Below are 25,635 nucleotides of genomic sequence, written 5' to 3' on the forward strand. Positions count from 1 at the left end.
TCTGGGCTGTCTGTCCTGTTCCATTGCACTGCCTTGTTCTTCCTCATCTCTGGGCCTTTGCACATGCTGTTTCCTTTTCCTAGAATACTCTCTCTCCCCTACCTGGATACTTTCAACTATCTTTAAGATCTGAGCTTACATGTCCTTCCTGCCAGAAAGTCTCTGCTGATACGGATTGTTTGGGTGCCTCTGAATTGGGTCCCCAAGTATAAAACTCATCATAGTGTATTGTAATTATCTGCTTACTTCTTGGTCCCTCCCCACCTTTAGTGGTAAGCGCCTTGAAAATGGAGGCCATATTTGCCTGTCTTGCCATTATCTATATCTATATTTACATCTATATCTATATCTATATCTATATCTATATCTATATCTATCTATGTATAATCTATATCTATCTCCTCAGTGTGAGAGAAAAGCATTGTGTAATCACCTGCAGAAGTGGGCCAGGGTGAGATCACATGGGATTTGATAAATAATGGCAGTGAAACTCAGGATCCTCCATGGTGTTGATGGTTTTAGTGGTCACTTCCCAGAAGGGCATTATGTCTACTCTTCAAGAACATCCTGAGCTGTGGCTAAACCCAACTGCAGGAAAATAGCACAGTTCTTTAATAACAAATTATAAAGGCGGGTCAGGTTCCCCAAGGAATGGGGGGGGCGGGCTATTCATGCTGCATTAAAAAGTAATAAAGCTGCAACCTTTCCTGAGCAGCAGAATATAAGAAAACATCCCATTTGCCGTCAAATACTGAATTTAGAATTACAGGCTTCATTAACTCAGAGTTTTGCTTATTTAAAGAAATTCTTTAATGAGGCCATTTCTTCAAAGCGAGTGTGCTGAGTTGTCCTCTCTCCCAGATTCAAACGAGGACATTTGGTGGGGGGGTTCCTCGAGAAAGATGCAAGAGGCTTTGCTTTTCTGTTTGTTCACGGTCATGTGTATCCGCGTGTAATTCAGCCCGTCGGAAGGGCCATTTACTGCTCTAACCTTCAGAGCCCATCTCTCAGATTTCCTGGCCAGATCTTCTACGGCCGCCATTTTGGCTGCTCCATGGCTAATCCCCACATGAGCTCTGGGATGATGCCAGCTGATGGGGTTATTAGGTATACAGTCCTCAGTCTTCTTGTGGCGACAGGGCTTGTAAAGACTCTATGGGGCACCTTGGCAGGAAGATTATTGAGTAAAATTAAAAACAACCTTGAGAGACTGATGGAATCACCACCCTCCCATCTCACCTCTTGAGCAGACGGGGTCAGAGAAGTAGCTTCCTCCCTGGGAAACAGGCAGAAAGTGGTCACGACAGGGTCTCTCCGACCCCAGTACCTGTTCTCTTTCCCACTGTGCTCACCTCAGAAATGGCAGCTGCTTGAAATAAGAAGTAGACAAGGGAAGGGAAACAAAAATAATATAAAAACAGGGAGGGGGGCAAAACAGAAGAGGCTCATACATATGGAGAACAAACTGAGGGTTGCTGGAGGGGTTGTGGGAGGGGGGATGGGCTAAACGGGCAAGGGGCACTAAGGAATCTACTCCTGAAATCATTGTGGCACTAGATGCTAACTAATTTGGATGTAAATTTTAAAAAATAAAAAATGAAATTAAAAATAAATAAATAAAAACGCTGTCGTGATTAAAAAGGAAGAAGAAGAGGAAAGCCTGTCCAGTGCGGGCGGAGAGGGGTAGCTCATTCTGTGACTCACTCCCACAGCTCGGGGAGCTGCAGAGCGCTTATGAGGGGGCCAAGAAAATGGCTCACCAGCTAAAGAGGAAGTGCCACCATCTGACCTGTGACCTGGAGGACACCCGCCTCCAGCTGGAGGACCAGCAAAGCCGGAGTCACGAGCTCGAGAAGAAGCAGAAGAAGTGAGTTGTGTTTCACGCCGTCGCTGGGCTCCAGGGTGGGCTGCATCGATGCTGGGGCCTCCTGGGGGTCTCCAGGTTCTCCTCCTCAGCCCCCTCACTCCTGTCAGGGCTCCTCATCCACAAGGTGGAACCCCTCACCCCTCGTTCTGCTCCCATTTTCCTCCCCACCCCTCACACTTACTCCTGTAGGCTTCTCCCAAGCATGCAGCAAAAAGCCATTCTTTTCTGTTCCCCAGTCTCGTTCTGCAACCAATCGACCGTGTGACCTCGGGGAGCTTTCTTGGCCTCTCTGGGCCTCAGCACCCCCCTTTGTCAAGTGAAGAGATGGCCGTGGAGGGCGAGGACACCCGAGCATGGTGGGCGGGAGAGCAAGGGCTGATGTCAGACCACCCCAGTTCAAGTCCGAGCTGTGCCTCTCTCTAGTTGTATGACCTTGGAGAAGTCATCCAACCCCCTCAGCCTCAGTTCCTTATCCTTAGGTGGGGGATGGGAATACTCCATTGTAGCGAGGACTAAGTGATGGGGTTGGTAGGCTCGACAGCCTGAATCCCGGCTCCTAGCCCCGTTGCGGAAAATGGGGCCAGAGAATGGGGGAGGCCCCAAATCGACTCACTTCCCTTTTCAGTCGGCACTTAGGCTCTCCGATCACATGAGCACTTCTGGCGTAGACAGGGCCCTGTGCATGAACGAGATGCCAGCCTTGAAGCTGCACCCTGCACTCTGGTTCCCACGCTTGCCTTCCCGTCGGGATGTGGTCATAGCTCAGCAAGTGGTGGAGCCTAGACGGGTACCCATGAGTTTGCACATGCGAAACCTCAGTGCCTGTGCTCATCTAATCCCTGGACACCCTGGCTGTGCCTGAGTTCTGCAGCTTTGCTGGTGAGGGTGAGGGTGTGCAGGGAGGGGTCCCGTCTGGAGTCAGACCGCCTCTAATGATAGACGAGACACAGTCTCTTTTAGACAGTCTGGACTAAAAATACTGGAAAATGTGACTAGGATGTGGTTTTGCTCAAGGCACTTCTTTTCCAAGAGGTGGCAAGCTGAATTATATTTTCATGGGAGGGGCACGGATTTTGAACTTGGGTCTGCATAATTAAATATTCTTCCTGTATGGGGCGCCTGGGTGGCTCAGCCGGTTGAGCGTCCAACTTCGGCTTGGGTCATGATCTCATGACCCAAGTCATGAGTTCTGTGGTCATGATCTCATGGGTCATGATCTCATGACCCAAGTCATGCGGTCTGTGAGTTCGAGCCCCACGTCGGGCTCTGTGCTGACAGCTGGGAGCCTGCTTCTGATTCTGTGTCTCCCTCTCTCTCTGCCCCTCCCCCGCTCACGCTGTCTCTCTCTCTCTCCTTCAAAAATAAATAAACATTAAAAAAATTTTTTTAAATATTCTTTCTCTCACTCTGAGCTTTTCTTTTTTCTTTTTTTTTAAGTTCATTTATTTTGAGAGAGAGAGAGAGGACGAGCAGGGGAGGACAGAGAGAGGGAGAGAGAATCAATCCCAAGCAGGCTCCGCACTCTCAGTGCTGACCCATGCACGGGGCTAAGACCCACAAACTGCAAGATCATGACCTGAGCCGAAACTGAGAGTCAGATGCTTAACTGACTGAGCCACCCAGGTGCCCTATCACTTTGATCTTTTCAGAGCTGACTTTTTCATGTGAAAACAAAAAGTCTTTGGGGGGTTGTTAGCATGCCCCCCTCAAATGAGAGAGGTTCTTTAATCTTTTATTGATAATCTGACTCTGTTTCCTTTTCCACCTGCCGGGGTATTCTGGCTGAACCTTGTCCTTGCAGTGGGGAAAATGGCTTTGTCTTTCCTTGGCCAGTTCCTGTGTGACCTTGTCAGATGATACCACTTCTCTGGGCCAGAGAGACTGAGGTTTCAGAGGAGTCCTTGACTTAAACAGGCCACCTGTTTGCTGAATAATAGCTCCGACAGACCCTATCTGCAAACTGAGAGGCGGGGACTCTAACATCCCCTGAGTTTCTGCCAGCTGTGACAACGTTGGCTTTCATCTGTGGCTTCTGTTCCTGTTCTGAGAGGCTCTAGGTAGGGTTTCCACTCTCTGAGGGATCCGGGGGCTCTCTGTGGAGGTTATGCAGCCAGAAAATTCCACCTCTCTGGTCGTTCCCGACCCCCTTGGTCAGAATCTTTCATTCCAGGCTCTCAAGAACCTCCCCATGGTGCCCTCCTGGGAAAGATCCCATTTCTTCCTTCCAAGACTTACCTGTCCTGTGATGCTGCCCTACCCTTCTACCATCCCCTGGCAGAAGTTAATTCATGTTTTGACGCTCGTTGCAAATGGCAGCCATTTTCTTTCTAGGGAGTCCAGCAATATAGCAGGGAGGCTAAAGGCCTAAGTGGGAATCCGGGCAAAATAACCATAGGGAGGGAAAGATCTAGAAGTCAGCAATACTTCATAATCTCTCCAACTTTAATCAAATCGTAGAGGTAGCCGCCTCCTTAGTTTGCTGAGCCCTGGATGGACTGATGTCTCCATGCAGGGGAGCTCCCTGTCCCCAACGTGGTTTCCAAGTTCAGAGTGGCCCAAAGTGGCTCCATCTGGGCTTGGCTAATCGTTGCCACGGTTACCCCATGGGTCACAGAGCTCGGTTCCGAGGGCCGATGGAGCTCCGAGCCTGTCGCCTTGGGGTGGGGCCTGCGCTGGGCTCACCAACTCCCACACATACTGGAAGTTAGACCCCAGGCCTGCTTCTAGTGGGGTGAGGCATGTGTGTGAATCCCTCTGGCCTCAGGCAGGCGGTCATTCGGTGTGTTCCAGAAGCTGGAGTCCATAGGAGCCATTCTTTGGCATCGGGTGGCCTGTTAAGTCAAGGTCTCCTCTGAAACATCGGTCACTGTCTGGCCCCCACTGCCTTATCCCACCTGCCCCAGTTAGATGGGGGACTAGCTGAGACAGTAGAGAAGCTGGGCTCAAGCCCACCTCGGCCACTTTGGAATTTAGGGGCGAATCACTCTGCCTCTCTGAACTTGTTTCCTCTTCTATAAAATGGATATCATTACATGTTTCTTGCTGAATTGTTATAAAGACCACATGGACCCCAGCCCAGAGCCCGGCACCTTGGGACTGCTGGGTCATTATCACCATCACAATGTTTCCATTCACAGGGGCGGCAGGGGCGCCTCTTGAATGATGTCACCAACAGCCAATCAGAAAACTCCTGGGCTCTTCCAACAGGAGGACCCCCTCCTGTGACCCATGATCGGCTTTCTCAGGAGTCTGAGGCTTTGAATGACCATCTAGCTTTAAGATACATTGGATAATCTTGTAACAAGGGGGACTTTCTTCTCACTAAGACCCCAACCCCATGCCCAGTTTAACCCTTCTGGCCATACCAAGGTCCCTGGAGCAGTGGCACTTTCTGTGTGGGCCAAGGGCAAGTGACCAAGATCACATCTTATTGAGGCTTGCCAAAGCCTCCTGTACTGATCTCCTCATCTGTGATAGGGATATAGGACCAAGGTAACTGCATGGAATGATATCGAATCCAGGAAGTTCTTCTCACCCAGTGGTCACCATCCTGGACGGGCAGGGAGCCCCCAAATGAGGCATTTCCTAATTCCCTGGCCAGCCCCCAAGAGGACAGGCTAGTCTTTGTGTTTTTTTTTCTGAGATGACAAATGAGGACCACACCGAATGTATTAATGTCCAACCTTTTATCAGTAATTACGGTGCTCTAATGCAACGTATGCGTGCCCAAACCAGATGATATAGAGGGGGTGAAATGGAAAATATCTCTTGTTTGTGCAGATATATGCATTCACTCCTTCACGGGTCAATGAGTGCGAGACCCCCCCCCCCCCCCGCCCCGCAACCTAGGTCTTGTAGATTTAACTATTTCCTGGCATATATGGGCAAACCAGATAGGTGCAATTTTTCTATCGCTCTGTAAGTTTTTTTTAAATTCTTTTCCCGTATCTGTATATACTTTTATTCTATTATTTTTACTTATGCATGTTGTGTTTTATGTAAGTCTCCATTACTTTTGCCGAAACTCCACGTAAACCCTAAAAGTTGCTCTCTGGCGTTTCAAATTTCAACCGCACGTCCGCAACCTTACGCAAAAGCACGGAGCAAAACCTCCCATTGTCTGGGGCCCCCTCTCTCAGCCTCACGGTTCTCAGCAAGCTAACCGCCTCTCTCCAGCCCTCCTGGTCCTCCGCCCCAGTGCCATGACATCTGCTCTGCTTGAACAGGTTTGACATGCAGCTGGCCCAAGCCCTGGGTGAGTCTGTGTTTGAGAAGGGTCTTCGAGAGAAAGTGACCCAGGAGAACACCAGTGTCCGATGGGAACTGGGCCAGCTTCAGCAGCGGTTGAAGGTAAGGGATGGGGTGGAGTTGGGGGGCACATGGAGCCATCTTGGCTCTTAGTTGCTGGCTTCCAGGAACCTCCCCTGCCCCCGCCATTCCCTGCCGTGCACCTGCAGTAAATAGTGACCGGGAGAGAACTCTGGGGGGGGTATCGGTCTGCCCGCCAGCTGGGGTCATGGATCCCAGGGTGCCCTAACACAACAAAAAGTAGTTGGGATATTGATAATGAGATCTCCCTAGCACTCTCAAGGTGCCCACCTGGCAGGTGGGAGAGGCTGGGCAAGGAAGGAGGTCGTTGTCGCCCCACCCAGGGGCACGATGCAGGCTTCCAGCACAGAGGGGTTTTATTAAAGTACAACACAGGCACCTTACTCATTTGTTCCTCACCCTTCTGTGGCTCCCTGCTACCCCTAAAAGAGCTCTCAGCCTGGAATTCAGCTCCCTCTTGATCTAGCCCAAAGTTCTTTGGCCTCGGAGCTGACTTTCTAACCTGAACGAGTCATTTCTGGACACCTTGCCTCTCTGCCCCAATGTCTGCATCCCAGCCTCGGCAGATACCCAGCTTACAAATGGACAAACGCTCCCTTTATGTGCTTTGAGGCCCAACTCTGGGGGGGTGGTAACTGCTCCCCCAAAAGGCCTCCACCTGTGCTGTGTGAGCTGTCCCAGGGAGCAGCCCTTGGTGTCCCACCGGGGAGGGGGGGCGGCCTGCTGGGGCTGCCAGGCCAAGGTAGGGATGTCAGGCGTTCCCTGGTGGATGGGGCATGTGGTCACGTGACTCTAGATCTCTGCCCCTTTGGTCTCCAGCAAAAAGAGCAGGAAACCTCGCAGCTGAAGCAGGAGGTGGAGACATTGCAGGCCCATAAGCGGGAGCTCTTGGGGTTGTCCTCTCTGGGAGAAAACTGTGTCGCTGGCTTGAAGGAGAGGCTCTGGAATCTGGAATCCAGCGCCCTGGAGCATGAGAAAATCCAGAGTCAGCAAGAAAACACCATCAAGCAGCTGGAGCAGGTAGGAAAGCCCTGTCCCAGGCCGATGCCCTGTCCCATGCTGGCTCCTGTGCGGTAGGGGGTTGTTGGAAGGCAACACCAACGCCTCATCTCACTCAGCTGCTCCTCATTCTTCTATGGCTCCCGATTACCCCCGAGACTCTCTCAACCTCCAGGTTCGGCATTCGGGTCCTCCATGATGTAGCCCACTCCTCCCATCCTGCAAAGCGTCAAGGTCACCTCAGAGAAGCTTGCCCTGATCACCTTCTTGAAAGCAGCCCCACCCCCACCCCACGTCCACTTCCCATGCCCTTAGCTGCTGTCTTCTCCTTTACAGTATCTATCATCTTCTTCGATAGTATTTAAAAAAAAAAAAAAATTCCTCCATGCTGCTCTCCCCCATTAGAATGTTTCAGGAAGGCAGGGTGCTTTGTTGATGTTACTGATCAGGCTTCCCCAGAGCCTAGAATGAGCCAAGGTACTTAGCTGGTGCTCAAGAAATAGCTGTTGGCCTGGTATCTGAGGCTTACTGAGTGCCGTCTGTATACCAGACTCAGCCCTTGGCTCATATCTCAGGAATCTCCCCCAGAACCTTAGATGGTCAGATGTCAGTATATCCCCACTTCACAGATGTGGAAGCTGAGGCTCAGAGACAGAGAGAGAAGGTGCCAGGGAACTGGGCCTGTGCCCTATGACTCCGTCGCACCCAGAACACCTGTTACGTGCACAGCCTCGAGGAAGATTGGAGCACTAGCTCTTTGGGAACCACAAAATAACTAAGGGGAAGTAGGCAGAAATATCAAATACTCTATCTAGTTTCAGCACCTTTTGTGAGGTATCAGATGAGGATTTTATTTGTTGGCTTGTCTGTTGATATGCCCACCCCATTCCACAAAGGAATTGATTCAAGCAGCATATAGAATGTCTGCATAATAAAACAGAAACATTATATACATTTTTCATGTTTATTTATTTTTGAGAGAGAGAGACAGAGCATGAGCAGGGGGAAGGGAGAGAGAGAGGGGGAGACACAGAATCCGAATCAGGCTCCAGGCTCTGAGCTGTCAGCGCAGAGCCCAGGGCGGGGCTGGAACCCATGAACCCCAAGATCATGGCCTGAGCCGAAGTCGGATGCTCAACCGACTGAGCCACCCGGGCACCCCTAAAACAGAAACATTATAAATAAAGCAATCCAAGCCAGAGAAACACACACTAAAGCAGACACTAAGGAGTTTGGGGGACAGCGAATGCATAAACAGAACCACAAAGCATACGATCTTACAGCCTTCATGGTTCCTGCTCTAAAATTCCTGGTGGCCAGAGAGAAAAAGGAAATGTGAGCTGCCTGCTCTTTATTATCCCAAGGTAGAAACAAACCAGCTTTTCAAGGGGGAAGCAAAGCTGTTTCCTGATGCTTCTCTGGGAAGCAATGTCTCCTGGGGCATTTCTCAGGCTGCCGTGATTTCAAAGTGGTTATAAGTCGGGGACCCCCTTTTCAAGAAAGTGTGACTAGGTAGCATGAATATATACTTTTTTGAAACGTTTATTTACTTATTTTTGATGCGGTGGGTGGGGGGGAGAGAGCGAGGGAGGGGCAGAGAGAGAGGGAGAGAGAGAGAATCCCAAGCAGGCTCCATGCTGTCAGCACAGAACCCGATGCGGGGCTTGAACTCACGAACTATGAGATCATGACCCGAGCTGAAATCAAGAGTTGGACACTCAGCCGCTGAGCTGCCCAGGCACCCCAGGTATAGCATGAATATGTAAAGCAGATGAACCCTGAGCAGCTCTGGGTCAGTGAGGAACAGGAGTGGTGATTCAGGGGGCAAGGAGGAGAGGGAGCACCGGGGCGCCTACCCTTGCTTCTCACTTACCCTCACTCCCTTGGCGTGGAGCCCAGGCTTGTGGTGGGCATGGAGGGACAGAGTCCGAAGCAGTTCAGGAAGCAGAGTCCCTTCACTCACTCAGCCGGCAGGAATTTATCAAGCGCCTACTTTGCATCATGCGATGTAGCTGTAAACAAGACAGATGTGGTCTCTGCCTTCTGGAAGTTTGGAGTCATGCTGAGTGTTAAGAGGAAGTTTAACTTGCCGATCTGGTCTTGGGAGCGGGGGTGGGGTGGGGGAGGAACAATCAGGGAAGACTTCCTGGAGAAAGCGGCATTTACCGGAGGAAGTGGCATTTACCGGAGGAAGTGAAGGGTGAGTGCAAGTTGGCACGGAGAGAGTTCCGGGCAGGAGGAACAGCCAGTACAAAAGCCTAGAGGCAGGAAAGGTCTGTGGCTGAAGTATGGTCGCATCCACATGGGGTCCTCAAGGCAGCTCAGTCGATATGACCTTAGGCAAGCTCCCTGTTTTCTCTAGACTTCAGTCTCCTCATCTGTACCCCGAAACGGGAGGCTTTTCAACCCCCTGGCTTTCCCCAGCTCCAGCGAGGGATCCATGGAGGTGTACGAAGGAGGTGGGATGTCTGTGTAGATTTTTAAGGGATATGGAAGATCGCGCAACTCCCATAGCCACCCAGCGTCAGGAATAAAGTGGGCACTTTGGAAAATTGTGTCGGTTCTTTAAGATGTCACCGGCACCTCTCGGCGCTCAGCAGCGGAAATGTGCTCCTGTGACCACAGGGACCCGAAAGTTAATGCAACTTTCCTAATTCGCCACCCTCAACCTACACAGGAGGCAAGGCTGACTCAACACTTCCATCCGTCTTTAGCTTTGCCCAGAACCCCACGCGGCGTTGTGCCCTTGTAGACATCCGGGAGATATTTATGGATTACAATATAGCACTTTCCCCGGGGAATTTTATGGTCACTCATATAGGCTTGACATAAATGGTATTGCAGATGTCAGGAGTGTCCAAGAGGCTAGAGGAAAAAAAAAAGAAAAGGAAATATTATATTTACTTGCTTAAGCTCCTCGTTTTGGATTATCTCCCCATAACCTGTCATTTTAAAAGGAGGCGAGGAAGGAGGTTGACATTTAATGTGAGCTTACTTTATGCCAGGAGCTGTAATAAAGGCTCTGTGGTACACTATCCTTTTGCCTCACCACCACGGTAGAGAAAGCTGGAAAGTATAGATTCTTGGAGCCTGGACCCTGGAGATTCTGCGGTAGGTCAAGGGGGAAGCTCTAAAAATGCAAATTTTTTTTTTTTTTTTTACAAATTGTATTGTTCAATTCTAACACACCACAGAATCTGAGAAGCAGGGGCTTGGATCAATCCCTCCTGGATCAAAGATCAAAATAGGAAAATCTCGAACCGCAACAGGAACCCGTGACGGCTGCTTCCAATTCTAGAACCTTCTAGACAGCACCATACAGCTTAGACATCATGCGCTGCAGCTCTTGGAGGCTCTTATTGAAAAGACTCACCTCCTTCGCGGGACACAGCTGTTCGTTACGTCTTCCAGGAGGGAGGGGGGCAGTCCTCTCTGTTTTCAAAAGAGAAAGTCAGATTCGTGCGCCGGGCGACGTACTAGGTGCTTTACGCGGGCCATCTCACTGAATTCTCATAATGCATTTTAAGGTGATTGTTTTCCGCAGAGAAGAGTGATCGGAGGCAAAGGGAATTGTCCAAGGTGACATTCTGGGCAAGTGATCTCCCCCTGGAGGCTTTCATACCTTCATAAATAAACTCATTTTACCATCCAGCCGCCCACCTACCCACTCATTCAAAACACCATCACGGATGCTTTGCTCCAGAGAGGACACATATGCTTCATTTTTTTTTTTTTTTTTACTTTTTTATGTTATTTTATTTTTGAGAGAGAGAGAGAGCATGAGTGGGGGAGGGCCAGAAAGAGGGCGAGGCACAGAATCCGAAGCAGCTTCCAGGCTCCGAGCTGTCAGCACAGAGCAGGGTGGGGGGCTCGAACTCCCGAACCCTGAGGTCATGACTTGAGCCGAAGTCAGACACCTAACCGACTGAGCCACCCAGGTGCCCCCCCCCACCCCCCGTTTAAAATTTTTTTATGACATCTGCCTCATCTTAAAAGTGTTGAGAAGCGGGTTCTTAGGTGGCTCAGTCGGTTAAGCATCTGACGCTTGATTTCAGCTCAGATCGTGACCTCACGGTGTGTGGGATCGAGCCCCGCGCAAGGCTCTGGGCCGACGGTGCGGAATCTGCTCAGGATTCTCTGTCTCCGTCTCTCTCTGCCCTTCCCCTGCTTGTGCTTTCTCTCTCTTTCTCTCAAAATAAGTAAATAAACTTAAACAATTGTCGAGAAGGATTCTGAAGCATTCTTCCATCTAAACTCAGCAGAAAGTAGCCTGACAGATTAATGATGTTTGTAGTGACCACAGGAGGGGATAGAGGTGGCATGTGGGCTATTTATCTACCATTTCTGACCTCCCTGGGGACCTGTGGGGGGCTACTGGACTCTCACCCCTGCATCCCAGAAAGGAAGAATGCAGCTGGAGTACCACAGATGACATGGTTGGTGTGGGTCACCCTCATGTGCTGTCCTTGCTGTCCCCAGCTCCGCCAGCGGTTTGAGCTGGAGATCGAGCGGATGAAACAGATGCACCAGAAGGACCGTGAGGACCAGGAGGAGGAGCTGGAAGATGTCCGCCAGTCCTGCCAGAAGCGGGTAAGTGCCCCTTGGGCCCTGGCAGGTCCAGTCTTGGGTGCCATTTTCCTTAGGGTGGGGGGCGGTGCACTCCAGAGCCTGGGGACCGACTTTTTGTATCCGCCTAAGACCTTAGCTGTCAAGGCTGCTAGAGCAGAAGTACCTCTCTTAAATATGGTTCTGGAGCTTCCAGAAGCCTCTGGAACTGTCAAGCATAATCACCCCCAGATTTCTGCCCAAAGCCCACAGTTCCATGTGACTTAGGCCTTGGGGAAGGCCTTCCATGTTTCAAGAAGGGGACCAGTCCTTTCTGGCTGTCTCCTTTGCAGACAATTTCCTAACGCGTCATCCGAGCTCCTGCAGACCTTTCAAACAGTGGATAAGAAAGCAATAAACCCTTCAAATCTTACCATCCGGAAACTATCATTACCACTATTTTACAAGCCAGTTCGTATCTCTCTGTCATGCGACACACACACATAACATATTTGTTGAGATACCGTTTCACCCGAATGGGGCCGTGCTTTCTTGAAGCCTTTCACTCGGCATTTTGTCCTTGGCCTCTTTCCTCTTTCCATGTCAGTAAATACCGGTCTGATGTACATAGTTAAGAGCTTCAAAGCAGTCCACATTAGGCACGTGCTGTAATTTGTTCAACAAGCCTCCTGTGGCTGGGCATTCAGGATTTTCAGATCTTCTGTCATTATAACCAGTGCTGAGATATACACCCTTACAGATGCATTGACTGACGTGAATGTAAGAGGAGTCCTTTCAGTGGAGTGGCTGGAAAGCTGTGGGGCATGGCTCAGTTAATAGGTTTTCTCGCTGCGGGACCCTTGCAGATCTTTCACGGCTTTGTGTACATTTGACTCTCCAAGAAAGGGCTGAGGAGCATTTCCTAAAACTGACTCCTGCTATTAGCTCCCAGGGCGGTCTGTCTATGGAGACCTCCAGATTGTAGGGCTTGAGGGTCTGGGTGTTGGAATTTGCAGACTCTTTGTCCGGATCTTTGCTTTTCCACCTTAACAACTGTGCCATCTTAGGAAAGTGATTTAAAAGCTTCAACTACTACTAAAATCCACGCTATTCCTTGACTCCTTGCTCTGTATCCGGCGCTGGTCACTCAAGGCCAGTTCATAAGACGCACAAGAAAGCCAATGTCGCTGCTTTCCTCGGAGTCATGGAGGCTTGGGTCAAGTCCCAACGTCATCAACTACCGAGTGTGGGGCATTGGAGAAACCCTGTAACCTTGCTAGGAAGCATCACTGTTCTCATCTGTAAAACAGGAGGATATGGCTGCTTGTAGGGTCACCGTGAAGGCTCTGGGAGATCTCAGATGGGGAAGTGTTGCATGATTTGGTAATGTAATCCTTGTAATGGACTCTTAACAAGCAATACTGGTGAGTGTGGATTTCTAGGCAGTGGCCCTTTGGAGGAGCCCGTGAACCAGCCAGGTGGTTGACTTGCTCCCGAGTGTGATTAATCCATCCAAGAGAAGCAGGGGGTGGGGACTTGGCATCCCACAGAGCTCACAGCTAAGAGCATCGCCCTGGGCAGGGCTGAAGGGCGCCTCGGTGATTGGCAGAGCTTTGGCAGGAGACGGGAGTCTAGCTGAGCACATCCTCGGGCGGATCTGACCGCCGTGGTGCCCTGACCTTACTCCAGGGGGGTGTTTGAGAACTGAGCCCATTCTTCACCCCCAGTGGGTGATGTTACTGTATCTGTTGCCTGTCTTTGTCTCCAAATACGTTTTTTGTGGGTCTCGTGAAAGCTCAGTCCCTCTGGGGGTTCACATCTCGAGGAGCCAAGTGCATTCCTTCCCGAACTCCCCAGGGCTGGAAAGAGTCCAATGATTTTGGACTCCTCCGGACCTCGATGTCCCATAACCTCCCTGAGACTCAGTTTTCTCATCTGTAAAATCGGAGCAACGATAGAAAATGTTCTACCTTCCTGTGCTCTTGTGAAGAAGAGAGAAAAGAATGAGAAGTACCCTGTAAACTGGAAAGTGCTGGGGGTTCGCATTGAGAGACCAGTTTTTCCTCCTTTTCCATGATCCACATATCTGGGAGAAACGGATGGGAGTCTTTGAACCCCCAGTGGGTGCCACACACCAGGCTGGGTTCTTTATGCCCCACTTCTTTGCCCCTCTGAAGGGCTCTGTAACATCGATTGTCCTGGTTTGCAGATGAGGAAACCAGAGTTCACGAAGGTGAAGTTGCATTGCCCAAAGTTACCCAGCCGGGAAGTAGCCGAGCTAGGACCTGTCTCATGCCAAAGCCCAGTCTCTTAACCAAAATACTAGATTTGAATTTTTTTTTTTTTCTTTTGCAAACATTTGGACCTTGGAAGGCCATTTTAGGAAGCATTGATAGAAGGTAGCCTTGGGCAATGCTGCTGCCTCCATTAGAGCTTCCTGCACACGAACTTGCCAAAGGCTCTGATAAGTCTTGCACTGAAGAAATGATACACTCAGTGATTCTGGCGTGGACTTTCCTCCGTCCTCCACCTACATACCCATCACACTTGTGAACACCAAGGGGAAGCATCCTACAGAGCACACCACAGGAAACTTGGCCTTGCTTTATATATAGTTCTTATTATTTTGTGTATTTTTCTTTTTTCTTTATTTTTTATTAAAATTTAAAAAAATTTAATGCTTATTTATTCTTGAGAGAGAGAGAGAGAGAGATACAGAGCACAGGTAGGGGAGGGGCAGAGAGAGACACGGAATCAGAAACAGGCTCCAGGCTCTGAGCTGTCACCACACAGCCTGATGCAGGAGCTCGAACCCACGGGTTGCGAGATCATGACCTGAGCCAAAGTTGGAGACCCAACAGACTGAGCCACCCTGGCGCCCCTCTTTTGTGTATTTTTCAAATATGAATTTCTCAAAATGAGTTTTAGCTTTGCCTGTCTTCCCTCTACCAGCAGACACAAACAGAGTGCCTTGTTTCTCTCACTGTTAAAAGAAAGTTCTGAAATGAACTTGCTTTCTACGTAAGTGACCATCAATCAGTGCTTTTTCCCCTCCGTGGGTCAGGAGATGGAAACCCTCAGTCCCTTCCCACGCGCCCTCAGGTGAAGGTTGCACAATTTCTGGCGCATTCTAAAAGTGTCGCAAAGCATCACGGATGCCCTGACCCAGGGCCCCAGTGAGACGGAGATGTGACCCAGACCCTCCTGAGGCTTTTCCGTGGATAGACTTATGAAGGGAGAGGGTGAGGTCAGAGAAAGGTGTTTTTATCCTTATGACAGGCACTCACATGGACTTCATGTCTAGGGCCTGCTCTGTGTCTCTCACCGTGGCAGGAAATCAATCGTTTTAGCAACCCACGTGGGAAAGCTGATGGCTGTCTGGGGTGGCAGAAAAGCTGGGGCCAGAAGACAGAACACTAACTGCTCTCAGCAGCAACTGACTTGGGAGCATGTGCCTCACAACTTCTCTCTGACTCAGTTTACCCAGCTGTGAGGTAGGGTCACTGATAGCACGGAAAGGAAGGACGAAGGGAAGGGTGAGACATGTAGGAGAGAGGCTGGTAGGGAAGGTGTGCAAAGAGGTTGCCGTGGGGTATTCACTTCGGCGGGGAGCACCTGCCTTTGCGGGGGGATTAGAGAAGTCAGAGCCAACTGTAAATTGAATGAGCTGCTTGCAGCCAGATGTCTTAGTCCATTTGGACTACTGTAACAGAATACCGTAGACCGCGGCCTGACAACAAGATTTACTTGTCACGGTTCTGGAGGTTGGGAAGTCCAAGATCAAGGTGCCAGCAGATTGGGCGTCGGGGGAGGACCCTCTTCCGGGTTTACGGACAATGGGACAACGGTCTTGCTGTGTCCTCACGCGGTGGAGGAAGAGGAAGCAGGCTCTCTGCTGTCTCTTCTTATTTTTTTAATGTTTATTTATTTAGTTTTGAGAGAGAGCACGCATGCACTAGTGGGGGAGGGACAGTGAGAGGGGGACAGAGGATCCAAAGTGGGCTCTGAGCTGACAGCAGAGAGCCGACTCGGGGCTCGAACTCGCGAGCTGTGAGATCATGACCTGAGCTGAAGTCAGACGCTTAACCGACTGAGCCAGCCAGGCACCCCTCTGCTGTCTTTCCTTATAAAGGGCACTAATCCCAGCGTGGGGGCTCTGCCTTCATGACCTTGGTCTAAACCTAATTATCTCCCAAAGGCCACGTCTTCAACGAGTACTGCACCAGGGCGTTAGGATTTCAACATAGGAAGTTTGGAGAGACATGAACTTGTAGTCCAGACTTCTTTTTACAAGAACGGATTCCCAGCCTATTTGATAAAGAAGGTGGATACATTTCAACACATCAGACATAATGTTGTACAGAGGCCTTAAAAGTCCGAATGCCGAGATCTGCAAACATTCGAGCAAGGGCATGGCATAGGAGGAAGCACCTGTTAAGGAGTGGGCAGGGAACTGGGGGTAGGGGCTTCACATCAAGTGGCAGGGGGTTTCCCATAAGCAGCCAGCTCGCCCCATAACTGTCAGGCTCCCAAGCTTCTAGGCTCCTGGGTTCTCTGACAGGGACGCGCCCTCCTGATGGCCAGGGCAGCCTTTGTGGAGGCGGACGGCGGCCGTGCACTTCACATTCCTCCCCTCCTCCGGGTGGGGGTCCCTGCCTCGTGAGCTTGGTCTGGATGGAACTCATTTATCCCATGTGTGTATCCGCCCTTTGTGTCCACAGCTCCGCCAGCTGGAAATGCAGCTGGGACAAGAATACGAGGAGAAGCAGATAGCCCTTCATGAGAAGCAGGATTTGGAAGGCTTGATTGGAAACCTCTGCGATCAGGTAAGGGGGAAACACCCGCAAACAAAACGTGTTTGAGGGAACACATTCCCTGCCCTCCAGGCCCTTTTAGAGAGGTGGATTCAGGGGCAAGGACAGCTCAGTAGTCTTCAGGAAAAGCCAGACCCTAGTCATTTCAGCCAGCCTCCCCTGATCCTCCCAAGCGCCCTCTTGCCCATCAGTTCAGGCCCTGTCCACACTCACCGACTTTTCAAAGGACAGCTTCTGGGGTCCACACGCAGCAGAGTTCTTGGAAGAACCATGAGAATACATGGAGTGGGCCTGGCCAGAAGTGACAGACGAGGTGGCCTTGCCTTCAGCAGGCTGTCGGGGAGACGGGGGAGGCAGGCCTTGCTTCAGTGGGGTGAATGAGAACGGTCACTGTGTTCATAGCCGGCCTCGTGAAGACGAGACTTTTGCCAGAGGTGGCAGGCTCCAAGTCGGGCAAATGTAGCTTTAAACCCTAGCTGGGCCACTTCTGTCCGCCTGGCTTTGGGTGAGCTGATTAACCGCTACTGGAAGGCAGAGCCTTGTGCGCATGTTGCCACGGTTGGACATCAAGGTTCTCGGCTGTGGCGCTGTGGACGTTTCAAGCCACATGAGCCTTTGTTGCAGGTGAGGCTGTCTCGCGCGTCGTAGGATGTGGAACAGCATCCCTTGGCCTCCACCGGCTGAACGACGGCAGCCTCCCATCCCCCCTCCCTTGTGACAACCGGAAATGTCTATACACCTTACCAAATGTCCCTTGAGCACCAAGTCGGAAAACCACAGCTGTAAACAAAGCAGGCAGGGCCCTGCACCAGCTCCCTGATTTCCCAGCTGGAAAGCATCTTCCTGTCTGTACCGCTGCTGCGTGAAACCTCAGCATTGGAGGGGGAAGCCTGTGGCTTCTATGATGTCTTTGAAAGTATCACAGGAGTGGGTTTTAATGGATTTGCTTAATACGCATTCATTGCCTTTTAATTAGCGATGCTCTCGCCGTCAATCACCAGAGTTTCCCTTTCTGTTCATGAAGGAATGCGGGCCGGTCTCCAAATGCCCCCCTAGGGCATCCAGGCCTTAGACAAATAGGAGCTCGTTGGGTATTTTTAAAAAAATTGATTAAATGAGTGAATCCTAGCGCAGGATCACCATAGCATTGAGCATCTGGGTGGGGAGCTGAAGGAGGCAACAGGAAAGCTTCATCATCGTCCTTCTCTGCATTTTCTAGTTTCTCAGCCGAGCAAACTGGGGCCATTGAGTGCAGAGCCATCGGGGTTACTCTTTCATTAGCATTAGTGCCAGAGTGCCCAGCCCAGTATTTGATTCTAGAACGAGAGTGGGAAATCGCCGGGAGAAGGCGGCGTTCTATTCAGCAGGGTCCACTGGAGCTAACAAAGTAGGTAAACCAGGAAGGAAAGATTTTTATAGATATTGCTGAAATGAAACATTTTCTGTGCAAAGGGAAGGTGATTTGAGATGAATAAAATGCTAATTTTGTGTGAGTCACCACGCTGGGACCTCTAAATAAGTGATCACATTTGGTAATCTTTAATGTTTTATTAAGACACTTGCCAAACACGTGGAAAAAAGTAGAATGAATAATAGAATTCAGGCTCATGCACCAAGCACCCACGGTTCACATAAATTAAAATTTTGCTGTATTACATTCAGATATTTTTAAGGACAGGAAACCCACGCCAAAAACAGCTGGTGCCCCCTTGGTTTCCATTCCCAAAGTCCCGCCCCTCCCACCTTCCTTCTTCCTTGCCTCCCAGAGGAAACCATCATCCTGAGGCTGGAATGTAGAATTCCACTGTATGTGTATTTAAACTTAACCACAGGGGCGCCTGGGTGGCTCAGTTGGCTCAGGTCATGATCTTGTGATTCGTGGGTTCGAGCCCCATGTCGGGCTCTGTGCTGCCAGCTCAGAGCCTGGAGCCTGCTTCAGAATCTGTGTCTCCCTCTTTCTCTGCCCCTCCCCCGCTCATTCTCTCTCTCTCTCTCTCTCTCTCTCTCTCTCTCTCTCTCAGTAATAAATAGACATTAAAATTTTTTTAAAAAGTTAACCACACACAGTACATATGATTTTGCATTTTACTTTGTTGCCTTCTTTTAAGAGATCAGTCTATGATGATCCATGTAGCTCTAATTCATTTATCTTAACTGCTACCCCATATTCTTTTTATTTTTAATTCTATTCTTCTGCTGGTGGGTATGTAGTTGTTTTCATACAAAGACACAAAACTTCAGTGCCTAGTCTTATATCTGTCTTGCTGTGCACGTGGGCAAGAGTTTCTCCAGGGTATGCATATATTTTGAGATTACGTTTTTAGGTGCATCTCAGCTTATTATTGTTTTCTTTCCTTAGCAGATTGTTTTGATTATTAAATGGTCCCTCTTTCCTCAATGAATGGGTTTTGCCTTATGTTATTTTGCTTGATTTCTTTTAGTTAGCCTGCAAGACCTTTTTTTTTTCATCCCTTCAGGTTCACCCTTTCCAAATGTGTATGTGAATGTGTTTTGTTTTCAGTGTTTTTAGTCTCGAACTTTTTATACGAGAATCTAATTCATTTACATCTATTGGAATAACTAATATATATGAAGTTACTTCTATTCTCCTATTTTGTGTTTAACATTTGTTGGCTTTTTGTCCCCTTCATTGCTTCTTCCTTTTTGAAAAAAATTTTTAAATGTCTGTTTATTTTTGAGAGAGAGAGAGAGAGAGAGAGAGAGAGAGAGAGAGAGAGAGAGAGAGAGGCAGGGCAGAGTGGGGGAGGGCAGAGAGAGAGGGAGACACAGAATCCAAAGCAGGGTCCAGGCTCTGAGCTGGCAACACAGAGCCCGACGTGGTGTTTTAACTCCTGAACCATGAGATCATGACCTGAGCTGAAGTCGGATGTTTAACCGACTGAACCACCCAGGTGCCCCTCTTTGCTTCTTCTTATATTCTTTTCCTGCTCTTGGATACATTGGTAATGTTTTCTATGATCCCTTTTGCTCTAATGTTTGTTCTAAAGCTACAAACCATATTTCTATTCTTGTGGTAGATAACTAGTCATAATTTTTTCTAATATACGGTATTTGATTTTTACAACAATGCTGTGGGATAGGTATTATTAGTTCCTTCTTATAAATGATAGAAGTGAGGCTTAAAAGCTAAAGGAAATTTCCCAAGATCATATAGCTTGTTAGTGGCCTAAGTGGGTTTGAAATGGGATCCATATTATTTGAAAGCCCTGTATTTTTGAAACCTAGTGCTATACTGCTTAAAAATGATTAAGGTCCAGGGGTGCCTGGGTGGCTCAGTCAGTCAAGCGTCCAACTTCAGCTCAGGTCATGATCTCAGAGCTTATGAGTTCGAGCCCTGCATCAGGCTCTGTGCTGACAGCTCAGAGCCTGGAGCCTGCTTCAGATTCTATGTCCCCCTCTTTCTCTGCCCCTCCCCCGCTCATGTCCTCTCTCTCTCTCTCTCTCTCTCTCTCTCTCTTTCTCTCTCAAAAATACATTAACATTAAAAAAGTTTGGGGCGCCTGGGTGGCTCAGTCGGTTAAGCGGCCGACTTCAGCTCAGGTCATGATCTCGCCGTCCGTGAGGGCTGTGAGTTCAAGCCCCGCGTTGGGCTCTGTGCTGACAGCTCAGAGCCTGGATCCTGTTTCAGATTCTGTGTCTCCCTCTCTCTGACCCTCCCCTGTTCATGCTCTGTCTCTCTGTGTCTCAAAAATAAATAAATGTTAAAAAAAAATTTTTTTTTAAAGTTAAAAATGATGAAGGTCCAAAAAAATGATAAATATCCGGTTAATTAGAATCATACTTTTGTTGACCATATTGATTTTTTTTAGAATGTTATTCCTTCTCTCTCTTAGTCTCAATTTCCCCTTCTGTAAAGTGGCTTGATTATCCCCAATGGCATTTCCAGATTGCATTTTTAAAGGACTCAGGGATCTTTGTCAACAGACATTCTTTTTAAATGTTTATTTATTTTTGAGAGAGAGAAAGAGTGAGCAGGGGAGGGGTAGAGAGAGAGGGGGACAGAGGATCTGAATTGGGCTCTGCGCTGACAGCAGAGAGCCCGACGCGGGGCTCGAACTCACGAACTGTGAGACCATGACCTGAGCCGAAGTCGAATGCTTAACCGACTGAGCCACCCAGGTGTCCCGACAACAGACATTTAACAACAGCCCCAGACAATTTGGCGTTATGATAAATGTTGAAACAGTTGAGGTTTGAATATAGTTTCCCAAAACAACACTAAACATCATTTAGATTTATTGGTTAATTATTCACCAGCTTTATCCAAATTTGAATCTTTGTGCTACAGAATGCAAACTTGCTGAATGACATTTATTTCCCATTAACCTAATGAGCTTTCTCTCTCTCTCTCTCTTGCCCTCCTCTCTTGTAACGATTCATTATGAAGAGGAAGGTGACTTGGTCTGAGATTTTGTTGTGAGTTTTGTTTGCAAAGACCCCTCTGCAAAGGAGATGGGGTGGTCGCATTTTCAGGGTCTTCAGTAAGTTGATAGACTCTGAGCCGTGGTCAGCGCCAACATTAGGGAGTGTCCCTGACGCCAACCTGCTCCACAGGCAAATGAATGCTGTTTATACTCTGGGGATGTATAAAGATCAAGAACAGACATAGAAATAAGAAAGATGCTAATATGCTGCTTGAATGCAATCATGGTGATGAACCTGGGCTCGAGTTAGTGATTCAGGACTCAGGTTCCCTTAGGCTCTGCCGTGCAGTGGTTAGAGACTTGCATTCTAATAGTGAACTGCCCAGGGTCCTGCACAGCCACTCCGTGACCTTGGGGAGAGCACTACTCTCTCCATGTCAGTTTCACCCGCTGTACCTCCATTTTCCCGAGACGGTACATACTTAAAGAGTCCCCACTGCTCACAAGACATGAGCTGGCCCCAGGCCCCCTGCCCCACCTCCGTGTTTTACACCCTCATGCTAATCACTCAGAACCAGATATACAAGACTTTTCAGCCCTCTGTCTTTGCTCATGGCATGGCTTCTTCCTGAAATGTCCTTCCCACAGCTCACCTGGCTCCCACTTACCTAAGACTCTTGCGGATCCCCTCCCAGCCTGAGCTGGGTGATGCTCCTCCCAAGCACGCTTTCCCTTAACTTAAAAAGCAGAACACATCTCTTGTATCGTACATTTCCCTACAATTACCCCTTTCTGGACCAACCAGGACAGCTGGATTCCTATCCAAACTTCCATTTCATAGCCGTGTGACCTTGGGCTGGTTACTTCCCCCTCTGTAGGCATCAGCTTCATCATCTGTCAAATGGGACTCCTAATACTACATACCTCATAGATGCTTCATGAAGACCAAACGTGTTAATTTCCCTAAAGGGTTTCGAACCGGGTCTGACACTTAGAAAGCTCCCTTTAAACCTAAGCTATTACTGCGTTTTATAAAGGCAATAATAATAACATCTATTTTTAAGAGATTGTCACAGGAGTTAGATGCAATAACATGTGACAAAGGGCCTGGCACAATGCCCCGTCCTGATCTCAGCTCAGCAGGTGAGATTATATAACATACACACACACACACACACACACACATTAGACTAGCATTTCAAACTTAACAAAGTAATACATCTGAGAACGAAGAGGCTATATTCGAAGAACCAACTCATTTTTCAAAGAATTCAAAGCTAGTTGCCAAGAAATAGTAATGCGTAATCTAGAGGAGTGCATTCTAGGTCATCAGACAATACTCATAATTCTTTATATTTGTAAAGCACTTGACAGCATGCAAAGTGCTTTCTGATCCATTATCATGCCTGATCCTTGTCTTATCTCAACATGGAGGGTAGAGATTATTTTTTTCACCTTATTTTTACAGACAAGGAGATTCGGGTTCAGAGAGGTCGTATGATTCAGCCATCCTTCCCAATGTCAGCAAATGGCGAGCCAGGGTTTAAAACCGGGGCCACCCCATTCTCAACCCCACCTTCTTTCTAGATTATTCTGGGGCATTCTGAGCATCCAGGAAATGGTTGTTGAGAGGCACAGGTATCCAGGTGGGTAGAAACACACCTACACCCCGTTTTCTTGAAAACTCCCCATCTGATAGATGGTGCTGTGTTCTTTCCACTGGTCTCTGGAGAGTCCGAGAAGGGAGCTGTTAGTTTCTTTTTTTTTTTTTTTTAATTATTTATTTTGAGAGAGAGAGAGAGAGACAGACAGACAGACAGACAAAGCATGAGTGGGGGAGGGGCAGAGAGAGAGAGGGAGAAAGAGAATCCCAAGCAGGCTCTCCACAGGCAGTGCAGAGCTCAGCGTGGGGCTTGAACTCATGAACCATGAGCCGAAACCAAGAGTCGGAGGCTTAACCGACGGAGCCACCCAGGCACCCCAAGGGGCTGTTAGTTTCTTCCAGAGTTTCAGAGGTGCTCCCCTAGTGTTTTTCCAGTAGGCGCTGTTTGTAGGTGAGACTGTGGACTGTCGCTGTTTCATGCCGGTCCTCTGGGGAACCCTGTGCCTCTCTCCGTTTGTTGGCCGCTGGAAGCTGTCACCCTCCTGGTGCCGAGTCCAGGAACGTGGCTTCTGCAGGGGCCACTGGACAGCTGCCCGCTCAGAGGGCCTACAAGTTCAGGGATTTGGGGAAAGGAACGTGCTCACTTCTTGGGTAACAACTTTTTGCAGAAAATGACCTCATGCCTTAATGTGGCAGAGGGGACCAGCTCGAGGGACAGCAAAACTTGACTTAGATCTCCAAAAACAGCACAGCTATATTAAGCACCATTTAGTGAAGCATAACATATAGGCAGAGAAGCATACCGGACCCCTCCCGTACAGCTCAATGCATTTTCATAAACTCAGAGAAGTACCACCCACATGAATAGCATTAAGGGGCTCCCGAGTTCTGCCCTATCTAGTCCCTGCCCCTGCAGGGAAACTGCTGTCCTCACTTCTGTCACCAGAGGGCCTCCCCTGACCTGTAGGCTCTTACAAGGTGGGGAGAGGCCATATTGATGGCTTTGGTGCCGACCACGAGACATAGTGACTTTGGATCCTTACAGGCTGTGATGGCAGCCTTGGGCACAGCTTATTAGGCATTCGGCTAAACACCTTTCTAATTCCCACGACAGCCCCGCACGGTTGATGTCGTTCCCATTTTGCAGATGTGGAAACTGAGGTTTGGGGAGAAGGGTCTTGTCCAAGGTCCCACAGTGGGAGAGGCAGGGGCCAGATTTAAACCCAGGGAAGCCTGGTTCCGGAGAACTTGGACCCTGGCCACTGCCCTGCCATCTCAGCTCACGAGAGCCTTCCCTTGGCTTCCAGATCGGCCATCGGGACTTTGACGTGGAGAAGCGTCTCCGGAGGGACCTCAAAAGGACTCACGCGCTGCTGTCCGACGTGCAGCTCCTTCTGGGGAGCATGGAGGATAGCAAGACGTCGGTCAGCAAGGAGGAGCTGGAGAAAGTGCACAGCCAGGTGGGTGTCGTGGGTCCCCTCGGGACCAGGCTGGGGAGGGTGCTGCAGCCAGCCAGGGCATGGGGATGGGGGTGGCCGCTGCGCTGACGTCCGACCTTCACAGACCTGCATGAAGAAGGGGGACACCGAGGGGCTGAGCATGCCACATGGAGGTGGTTTATAAGTGAGAAGGAGGGGTTTATAAATGACCGAGAAGTCCAGTTCCCTTCTTCAGGGTGGAGGCAGAAGGCAGCCCGAGGGCACAGGCAGATCGGGGGCCTGTGGCAGAATGGCCGAGGGCAGAGTGCGTGCGCATGTGTGGTGGCCAGGTGGTGCCCACCCAGGCTGGGTATGAAACAATGGGTAGTCGTGCTGATAAAGCAAAGCCTGAACTGCCCCCGCCACCACCAATAGCTGTTTGCCAGTTAGAATTGTAATGATGCGGATCTCTGGCCGTCTCACTTCTGGAGCGCCCACCATGTAGTGCTTACTCTGTATGGGATGGGGCACTGAGTTCTGTACTGAGGTCTCCAGGATTCTCATCACCATTTTCCAAATGGAAAATGTCTCCTCCGGAGACAAGGAGGGCACGAGACCCACCCCAAGGCAGCTAGAAAGTGTCAGAGCCAGGATTCGAACTCAGGACTCTACCCTCCCTGGCTGCCCCCGGGGAGGAGTGGAGGCAGATGGGAGGTGAGACCAGGCAGGAGCCAAGGACCTGGGGAGATGGGACGACGGGCTTGGGATCTGCCCAGTGCAGACAGCGCAGCCCATGGAGGCAGGCGTCGAGAGGCGTGAGGTGTTCAGATTCCGTGGGGTGGGGTGGGCGGAGGTTGTCGGACTTGGGGAGAGAGGTCCCAAGGCGGAATATCACAGCAGGGACACGGGACTTGCTACCTGACCCATGGGGGGACAGGGAGCGGGGGAGTGAGCTGGAAACAACGCAGGGGAGCTGAGAGCCCCACTGGGGGTGTGGTGCCCTTGCATTTGGTGTCACTTCTAAGACCCTCGTTTCCTGCTAATAAACGGCATGTGCTGAATCCAGGTGTGGAGAGACGGAAGGCGTTTCCTGCTGCCCTCACCACCTCACCTTCTCAGAGTGTTGCCCTCTGTTCTTTCTCCTTCTCTGGCCTTCTATCACATAGCCTCAGTGCTGCCACATGGCTGCAGGCTTCTCTATCTCCACAGAGTATCCCCAGAAACTTAGATGGGTTATCTGTACTTTTCGGACCTCAGGCAAAATGATACACTTCCGGAGGGCAAGGCTCTGCTTTAACCATGTCTGATGGTACCTGTCCAGTCCATCACCCGTAATAAATACTGAATAAATGCCTGCCTGTTGAATTCAGTGGGGTCCTCTGCCTCATTTGACAAGTGAGGAAACTAGGGAACAGAGAGGGTGAGGGATTTGCCTGAGGTCACACAGCCAGTCAAAGGCAAAGCTGGGCCTTGAACCTGCTTTCCCTGACTCCAAAACCACTGACTGCTCTTCTCTCTTCCTTCTGGAGGAGCTCAAGAAGGTCAGCAGGTCCCCAGGAAGGCAGCGGGAGGCAGCAGAGTCTAGCTCCAGGTCATAGAAACCGGATCCAGAGCTTTCTCTGCTTCCTGTCTCCGGCGTCAGTTTCCTGTCTGTAAAATGAAAGGTTTCAGGTAG

General features: G+C 49.7%; 1 protein-coding gene and 1 long non-coding RNA gene across 6 annotated transcripts in view; one reads left to right on the plus strand and one right to left on the minus strand.

Moving 5' to 3' along the window:
* Positions 1-25,635, plus strand: part of MYO18B (myosin XVIIIB) — a 258,325-nt gene that overhangs the window by 134,587 nt on the left and 98,103 nt on the right. For all 3 annotated transcript variants that reach the window (XM_058693096.1, XM_058693095.1, XM_058693097.1), the window contains exons 29-34: positions 1,713-1,867; positions 6,094-6,217; positions 7,016-7,216; positions 11,675-11,785; positions 16,462-16,566; positions 23,850-24,002. In XM_058693096.1, coding sequence (XP_058549079.1) covers positions 1,713-1,867; positions 6,094-6,217; positions 7,016-7,216; positions 11,675-11,785; positions 16,462-16,566; positions 23,850-24,002 — 849 coding nt within the window. The remainder of the gene's footprint in view (positions 1-1,712; positions 1,868-6,093; positions 6,218-7,015; positions 7,217-11,674; positions 11,786-16,461; positions 16,567-23,849; positions 24,003-25,635) is intronic.
* LOC131490583 (uncharacterized) lies at positions 739-4,933 on the minus strand. 3 transcript variants are annotated; one of them, XR_009251136.1, is made up of 4 exons: positions 4,103-4,933; positions 2,049-2,646; positions 1,240-1,366; positions 743-1,164 (listed from the first exon to the last, which is right to left on the minus strand). It is a non-coding gene; the product is annotated as an uncharacterized LOC131490583 (long non-coding RNA). The 3 variants fall into 3 exon arrangements; XR_009251134.1 differs by having other exon boundaries at positions 739-1,164; positions 1,240-2,646; XR_009251135.1 differs by having other exon boundaries at positions 740-1,164; positions 1,240-2,543.

This window comes from Neofelis nebulosa, chromosome 11, assembly GCF_028018385.1.
Source record: "Neofelis nebulosa isolate mNeoNeb1 chromosome 11, mNeoNeb1.pri, whole genome shotgun sequence".
Taxonomy (NCBI): domain Eukaryota; kingdom Metazoa; phylum Chordata; class Mammalia; order Carnivora; family Felidae; genus Neofelis; species Neofelis nebulosa.